General features: G+C 34.8%; 1 protein-coding gene and 1 long non-coding RNA gene across 2 annotated transcripts; one reads left to right on the top strand and one right to left on the bottom strand.

Annotated features, from left to right (window-relative positions):
• The first annotated feature begins 524 nt into the window (after nucleotides 1-524).
• On the top strand, nucleotides 525-2138 carry LOC112292751 (uncharacterized). The gene is made up of 2 exons (XR_016506583.1): nucleotides 525-667; nucleotides 880-2138. It is a non-coding gene; the product is annotated as an uncharacterized LOC112292751 (long non-coding RNA).
• Nucleotides 2139-4155: 2017 nt separating this feature from the next.
• LOC112292750 (tubulin-folding cofactor A) lies at nucleotides 4156-5133 on the bottom strand. The gene is made up of 3 exons (XM_024541549.3): nucleotides 4879-5133; nucleotides 4666-4752; nucleotides 4156-4500 (listed from the first exon to the last, which is right to left on the bottom strand). Exons 1-3 carry the CDS (start codon nucleotides 5029-5031, stop codon nucleotides 4402-4404), a joined length of 339 nt encoding a protein of 112 aa, XP_024397317.2. The 5' UTR covers nucleotides 5032-5133; the 3' UTR covers nucleotides 4156-4401.
• Between the last annotated feature and the right edge of the window lie 3482 nt (nucleotides 5134-8615).

Below are 8615 nucleotides of genomic sequence, written 5' to 3'. Positions count from 1 at the left end.
TTTGTAAAAACCAAAATTGTAATGTTTGTAAGCTGATTATTCCTATAAAAGTTCAAATTTTCTTGAAAATAAATATTTTACACCATCTATGCATCTATGGTGCAATTATTTATGGCAATTTTACCTACATTCAAGTGACATCTATTATTGAATGGAAAAATATATATATATATATATATATATATATACCATAATACCTGTAAAATAATAATGATAAAATGCTAAAATACAATACTATTCATAAAAGAATAAAACAATACAAACAAATATGATTCAAACTGATTATAACTGTTATTGGTAAGTTATGAATGTAGAAAATGCGGTTGGAAACCAATAATCGTAAAAAAACAAAAAAACAAACGCAAACAATCAAACCAACAAAATAAAAGTAAACATCCGAAACGGCTTTTTAAAACACGGATGAAAGTAAGTACATCCACATCCAACGAATGGCCGTCGAACTCTCATCCTTCGTCCAACACACACGTGTTTTTTTTGCTTTACAAGAATTAGGGCTTTGTGATGGAGGCCCTGGCTATGGCGGAGGCAGAGGAGGCTGCGCCATGAACCGTCAGCAGTATTCGGAGTTCCAGAAGGCGGACTTGAATCTCAGAGAGACAGTGATGGACTCGGCAAGATGCTGCTGGGTCTGCAATTAACCTGTGGGGTGAGTTGGCGCAGTCCGAGCCCTATTCACCAGAATTTGTCTGGGATGACCGAGTCGTTTGCCCTTGCTGGTCCGACTCTGCGCGTTTAGGGTTTCAGAGTGGTGGGCATCATCCTTAGCGGAGTTCTAATGGGTGCATCTCGCAATCTGTGTGGTTTTCATATTTTAAAATTCTGCTCCGCTGTAAGTAAGAATGTATTTTTAATACGCAGCTTGCCAGCCACACGGTTGACTCCGGAATTGAGGGAGCGCATCTGGGGCCCTTAAAAACTGGCTGGCCCATGAATGTATGGTCTTTATTTCGGAGGAATTGAGGAGGTTCGTTTCTGATGATCATCTTTGTTGTTGAAAGCGAAGCAGTGAGGCTGGGACCAAATTTAGAAGTACTTGGATGGGTGATGTTCGTCTGGCCGGTCATCCATCTGTTCGCGGTGGCCCAGGAACCCCAGTGTTCAGGAGAATTTCAAACAAGACGAGTGTTCTGAGGCCAAGAGTAGCACCAGCATGACTTCGGCAGCAATAGTGGACTAGGGGGATCAGAAGTCACGATCTCCAGTTAAAGAAGCTTACCATTTTTCTATTGCTACACACATGGTAGTTTTGTCTTTGCAATGTGAGATTCCATCGGGTCGCAGGGTGTATTGAAAAAAGGAGAAAGTCAGGAGATGTGATGGTGTCTCAAAAAACAAGCCCACGATATCTGGAATCTAGCTTGCCTTGTATCTTCCAAACACCCTAGGTTCGGCTGCTGCTGAATTTCGCTGTCCACACGTGCAGTCTGCATCGGATTCTCTGGGGATACTGTGGTGCCATTTGAGAGCAAGGTTGGTCGATCTGACCCATCAAGCACACTGCGACGAAGTAGCAAAGCGAGAAGAATATGTCCCATAGCGAAGACTCGATGTTACCTACTGTGTTACGCATCGACAGTCGCGGGACCGATGGCTCTTTAGCTTTATACTTTCTTAGTTTCTGGCAAGTTGACGGTGAGTCGACGAAGAAAAATTATTGCTCAGACCCCGTGTGTAGGTTTTGGCTTTTTCCATATTCACGGAAACTCCAAGCGGCAGATTATGACATGATAAAGCATCTCGAATTGGGATGAAGGGGCTATGTAGGTGCTCTGCTTCCACTGTTGCCTCTCATGACTTGTCTTCTTGCCCACGGCCTTGCCGTCACGGCTTAAATCACACCGTCTGGACTATTCTTCTATCAACAGTTTGCGATGAGAGGCATCCCCAGACAGACCCCATTCGAACGCACCTTCATGGCATGCCCCACTAGCCTGGTAATCAGTTACTGGTATGTATAAGTTCTGCTCCAACTTCAGTGTTGTCGCATGCTGTGAGGGTTTTATTTCTTCATACTGTAAAGCGCTCATGATGAGACATCGTCTCGTTCTGGGCTTTCAATACTTCACTTTATAGAACTTTTGTGCTCGTTCCGAGGGTGCAGCATTTCAGTTCGAGGATTTGGGTTTCTTGTATTTGGGTCACTTGTCTGCGCTCACAACTCTTCTCGTCGACGGTAAATGGCTAAAGTCAACAACCAACTACTTTCCACCTCCGGAAGTTTTTCTGTAATCGACGAACAACTTTACCCGAAGTTATCTGTCAGATCCTGAGAGGAATTTTCAAACTTGTGTAGCAATTTTGGCACTGAATCTTCTGTATTATGATTGGGAGTGAGGATTTGGAGGTTTTAGTCATTCTACCCTTCAAAATAAATGTATTGAATCAGAGAAAGACCTGGAGTCCACAGCCACAGGAGACGTGGAGATGAAGATGGAATTGATGGGATGTTGGGCATGCCCAACACGATCTGTCAACATTCTATGTTATATTGACGGGTCGTGATGGGCACTCTCAATGTCCACTTCATGATAATATAACTCTTTTTATGTGACATTCGACGACGACGATGACGGTAGTCTTCTTCGGCACCTCTTTTTAACGTTTCAGTGTTACCCTCAGCCTTGGTTATTGCTGGACTTGCATGCATCTTCTTGCACCTTCGTGGACCGCGGAAGCCGTGTGCCAGGCCGTGACCTGTCGTAATATTGCAGGGGGCTCTTAAAGTCTGAAGTTGCTTGTGGATTCTATTACTCTGGTAGAAGGTACACTGATTGGTTTTTTGATATTCTGGCTTTCTACTTCCGTACGTAGCAGCATCCACAACAGGTGGTTACAATTGATGAAAGTACTGTGCTCACAGGATGCTTGAGACCGATCAGAGTTTTGCACTGCAGCAGGAACCAGTTGACCTCGGTGTCATTCGTTGCATGTGGGGTGGTTTGAGTAACTTCATGGACAGAAAATCATTTTAATTGTTACGAGCGGTGAAGGGACCTAGCCTTGTGGTTCTGCAATTTCATATCTGAAGATGAACCTTGACAATTGATAATCCAGAATGTCTGATCTACGACGCATGGGTGCAAAGTAGGCTGTTCTGAAACACTGTAATTGATCATCGGTCTGCTTCCAAACTTCTAAACTAAAAAGGAAATTGGGTGGATTGGAAGTGTAGTGTTCTGATTCAACTAACGATTGATTTTCTTGAGATTACATCTACATTTCCAAATTGGAAGTATTGTTGTTTATCTTAATGAGAAATGTTACATATTTTACGTTTTCTATTTAACATCTTTTTTCATATTAGGAACCATTGTCACCTAGAAATATGATCTGTTTTAAGGTATTTCGACGACCAAAAATAATTATAGTAATGACATTAAAATATTAACAACAATAATGATATACATAGAAATGATTTATTAAAAGCATATTTTCGCTTTCCACTTAGTGTCAATTTAGTTGACGACTGGTGTACTAATTGTACGAGTGCCATTTTTTCACTTCAGTAATAATGTACATTTTACCCTTGTTACATATTTTAACTCCTTCGTGAATAAAGACAGACCTTATTTAGATGCAAAACACTGTTAATCTGAGTATAATTTTTTGTTAAAAACACTGGTACCTATCATAGTTTGATAAAATACATGGTTAGTGCTCTCTCTCTAAATGAATAAATATATAGCATTTGACCTTATAGATTTAGACAAGTAAACCACAACTCATCTTGTAAAAACTCAACTAAATGACTGCCAATAAAATTCACTTAGTTGAAAATGAGACCAAATATATCTGCAAGCCCTCTTTGATAAATGTAGGGAAGTAACAGTGTTAACCAATTGTTCATTACTGTATACCCTGAATTAATAACTTTCATAATGTACTACACCAGAAGAAAGAAGTTAGATGTACCTTAAAAAAGATAATATGAAGGGTTCCGACAGCCACGATCCACGTCATTTCCCACAAAGATGTCTTAAAATATCATTCAGAGCAGATGACTTCGTTTCTACTAAGGCTCGTAAGAAATCTCTTCAAGAAACATCGAAGCTGCTCTACATACCTAATACTAAGTGGTAGTAGCCAACCACTCCAACAATGTTTTCCAAATGAAACGTAACAGAGTTCAGAGGGTTTGAAAATTGCTGCTTGAAGCGAAGTTTACAGAATTAATAACGTCTGAATATCAAATACTTCGACGACCAACTTATATATTGGTGATGTACAAAAGGTAGGCTCATGAAACTGTTCGAAAGATTGTAGAACACTTCCAGTCAGTCGTATACATTGTTATTGTTTTTACAGACTATGCCCTATGAAATCTCACGGAGCTTCTTCAAGACCATATAGAACCAGAAGCTTTCAAAATTGAACCCAACATCACTCGCACTTAAACATTGGCTCAACCTCCGCTATCAGTGCCTGCGCAGCTGACAATTCCTCACCCCCTTTGCAAACCTCGTCGTCCTCTGCTTCAGCCTGTCCCCCAGCCACCAGACTCATCCAAATCAAGTCCACATACGAAAACAACACCCGATCCCAATAGCCTCATAATACACACGCCCCTCACACACCCATCGACGAAATGCATTTACAAATGACAGCAAACACCAAAACCCTAAGAGAAATGCTCCAAGCGCTCACCACAGCATCTCGAAGTGCGTCCAGGGCGGACTCCAAACGCCGTCGGCAATCAGGAATCATCATCTGCGACTCCGAGAGCACATTCACCTGCACAACTAACGGATCACACCCACTCAGAAAACTCAAATAAAAAAAAAAAACCCCCACGAACCAAACGATGAAGAGCTAGAAAACCAAGACAGAAGTTAGGGCACGCGACTGCTTGCACATAACCTGCTGCTTGATGTCGTAAGGATCAGCGTTGTTGTCACGCATGGCCTGGGTCTTGGCAGCCTCACGCTTCTCCTCCACCTCGTAGGAATGCAGCTCCTTGAGAGTGCGCTTGCACACACCGGTCTTGAGCTTCAAATCCTTCAGAGTCGCCATGACTGGACGCAAATTCTTCCCCCTGCTCCTCGTTCCGTCACTCACTCGACCTTCGCCTTGAGCAATCACTCACTGTTGCAAGATGACTCCTCGACAACATTCCCTCGCGCAATCACAATATCTTTGCGTTGTGTGGGTGCGAAGGCGCGTCCCGGCACTCCCCGTCTGTGATGCTCAAGACTCCCGCCGGCATCTTGCGGCATCTTGCGGCATCTTGCGGCATCCGGCGTCTCCCACAAAACGGTGATGATTATTCAATTCGAGGTCGAGATTCCGTTCCATGGGTGCCGGGATATTCAATGCTAACAAATACCCGGCACCCATGTAACGGAATCTCTACCTCGAATTGAATAATCATCACCGTTTTGTGGGAGACGCCGGATGCCGCAAGATGCCGCGAGATGAACTTATATCAGACTTTCACTCATCCGTTGGATGGGTGTAACTAAAAAATTTGAGCATTAATGTATCTTAACAAGATATTATTTTATGAAGAGATGAGTGAAAATCTAATATAAGATCATGTTTTAAAATTATGTTATACAATTATACTATGTAATTAAACTATAAAGTTATATTTTGAAATTTTATTTCATTTTTTAATGCTAAAGCTTATTTACTGTAGCTTTTGATAGATAACAGGTGAACTTAATATTGATTTTTTTATTAATATAATATTATGTTGTATCATAATACATACTAAAATAGAATGTAATATATTAATTTCTGTATATATAATTTCAATAAATTTTTATATTATATATGTGTATATATATATATATATATATAATTTTATTAAGTTTTGCAAATTGTGGTTAACATAAAACTGCATGTAAATATTACCATCAAATTTTATGAATTTTAATATCTTAAAAATATTGCACATGTTGTATCAGCTGAAAGTGTGAATTTAATCAACAACTTGATTGCATTGCATATCATGTTTTGACTTCGTGCAATAATTTTAATATTATTTTGGTATAAAGGTGGCAACAAAAAAAATACACATTTTTCAAAAAAATTGATTGAGTTGTAAGACACTCTTCTTTGTATACAACCACCCAAATTATTTTTCACGATATATAACTTACTAACATCAAAATCTGATTCATAATTTTTTGCAAGAATTTCAAATCAATTTTCACCATACACAAAAATTAATGTAAAAAATATATCTTTTATAATTTTTATTTTTAATAATTTTAATCAAGAATTTAAAAAATATACATGTAATGATAAGGTCTTATGTATATTTATAATTTTAAAGGTATCTCATAAAAAGAAGTGCAACACATGCATATCCATCAAACAAGTTAATACCACCATTTATTACTAATATAACCAAGACATAAGAATTTGATATTACTAATATTATTTTCTATGTTATTATTTTTTAAAAAATACCATTTATACTAGGGAATTTCAAATCTTTTTGAATCTTAGTTTATTAAAAAAAAAAAGTGTTTATGTACAATAGAGCTAATTATTTAAAAGGTGTACATGCTTAAAATTATTTCATTAAATTAAAAGTTTAAAAATATAATTTCTAATTCAGTAAATAAAAGCTTAAATTGTAATAGAACTATAATTTAACTTTTTAACTTGTTGTGTTCTTTTTGTATTTTTTGTTTGTTTTTTTTTAAAAAAAAAATCACTTGACAAAAACCAATATTTGTAGATAGTCATTACATTTTGTTTTAACATTCTTATAGACATACAAGTACAAATGAAAATTTTATATATTAATTATTTAATAATAACTACTATTATTTGCTCTCAAAATCTATACATTATATTAGAAGTCATAATAGGATACTAAATTTAATAAGATTTTAGATATGTATATATATATATATATATATATATATAATATTTTTAGAATTAAAAGTAATTCTTTACTTTTTATGAAATTCATCAAAGAAGTGTGAAACAACATATCAAATATAGATTTTTAAGACATAAAAAATATTATTTTTTAATTATATGAATATTTTATTTAAAATATTTCTATATATATGTATATATAATAAATATATCTTTTAAATAATTATTTTTTAATTAAATTTCTAAAATTAAAAATTTAATAACTTGATTATCAAATAAATTATGGCTTAAATAACAAGTTACTAAAAAATTCAATTTAAGATTTGAACCTTTACAAAAAAATACAAACATATATATATATATATATATTCACAAAAGATTTTATACATCTTCAATTTTATTAATTATTATTTAAATTTTTATTTTCTTATTTTTAATTAACATCCATATATTTTGATATTATTATTTTGTTATTATACTAATACAAATCCATGTTGTTGGACACAACAATCTTTGGCACATCCATCTATTGCTTCATTTATCTATTCTCTTTATTTCTTTGGTTTTCATGTTTTGAAGTTCTTTCATTCCTATATTCATTCATTTTTTTGTTTCTTTGTTCTTTCATTCTCTCATTCTGTCAAATCAAAAGGTCAATACACTCTCATATCACTAAAAAGGTATACATCACAATGAGCTGAAAGTGTGAATTTAATCAACAACTTGATTGACCTTTTGGTTCATTGTGATTCATATCTTGTTAGTTATAATGAACTAAAAGGTCAATACACTTTCATATTACTAAAAAAGAGTTGACAATCATTTAAAGATGGTATAATATTAAATTAAAATGATTATTGCTAATGACAAAAAAATTAAAGACTCTTGAAACAAGACTAAAGACAGTAAAGGCATTGATAAGATTGAAGTAGGCTTCATTCTTGCCTCCATATATACTATCCAATTTAGAGCAATATAGCAATATTTTATAGGATCCTTAGTATGTATCTAACTTCCTAGATACATATTTAACTTGCAAGGCATGTTTTATACACATGCGCCACATAATCAAATTGTATCACAAGTCTCCAATATATACAACACATAGCTAATTTGTTGGTTAAGCTTCTATCCTAATAATAAACTATAAACACATATAAAATCAAATCCATATCTATGAAGGTTCTAATAAGCTTGTCAACAAGATATTATCAAATCTATATTCATTTATCTTTTATTTAATACTTTTTATTTATGTAATTATATATATTTGTGACATTTTTCCTACTTCTAGATACAAGTCTTACAAGAAGGAGTGATTGCATCCTTATGCTTCATTTTGGTTTTGATGGATGTTGTTAATGAAAAACATCAATTGTTCTTCATGCATTTGCAAGATTTATTGTTGGCACTTATGTGCATTCACTAATATCATATCCACACCAATATATAAAATATTTTTAAGACTTCTTCAATATTAAACTTTTAATAATTGTATATTTCCATAAGAGAAGGTTGTATTTGTCTTCTTTTCAATATATATATATATATATATATATATATATATATATAATCTTGTATAGCTTAATAAAAGATATGTGGAACACAAGATGGATCTTTCTAGACTTCAATAGGTGTATTTGATATATAATTAGATTAATTTATTAACAAATAAAAAATGGCCCAAGTTTACAACAATTCAACTTATCACAAGAATGAATAATCTTGATATTTTGATAAAAAAACCATACCTTGTCACC

Source organism: Physcomitrium patens, chromosome 15, assembly GCF_059467195.1.
Source record: "Physcomitrium patens ecotype Gransden chromosome 15, ASM5946719v1, whole genome shotgun sequence".
NCBI lineage: Eukaryota > Viridiplantae > Streptophyta > Bryopsida > Funariales > Funariaceae > Physcomitrium > Physcomitrium patens.
The sequence above is the reverse complement of the archived record's forward strand: the minus strand, read 5'-3'. Positions and strand labels throughout refer to the sequence as shown.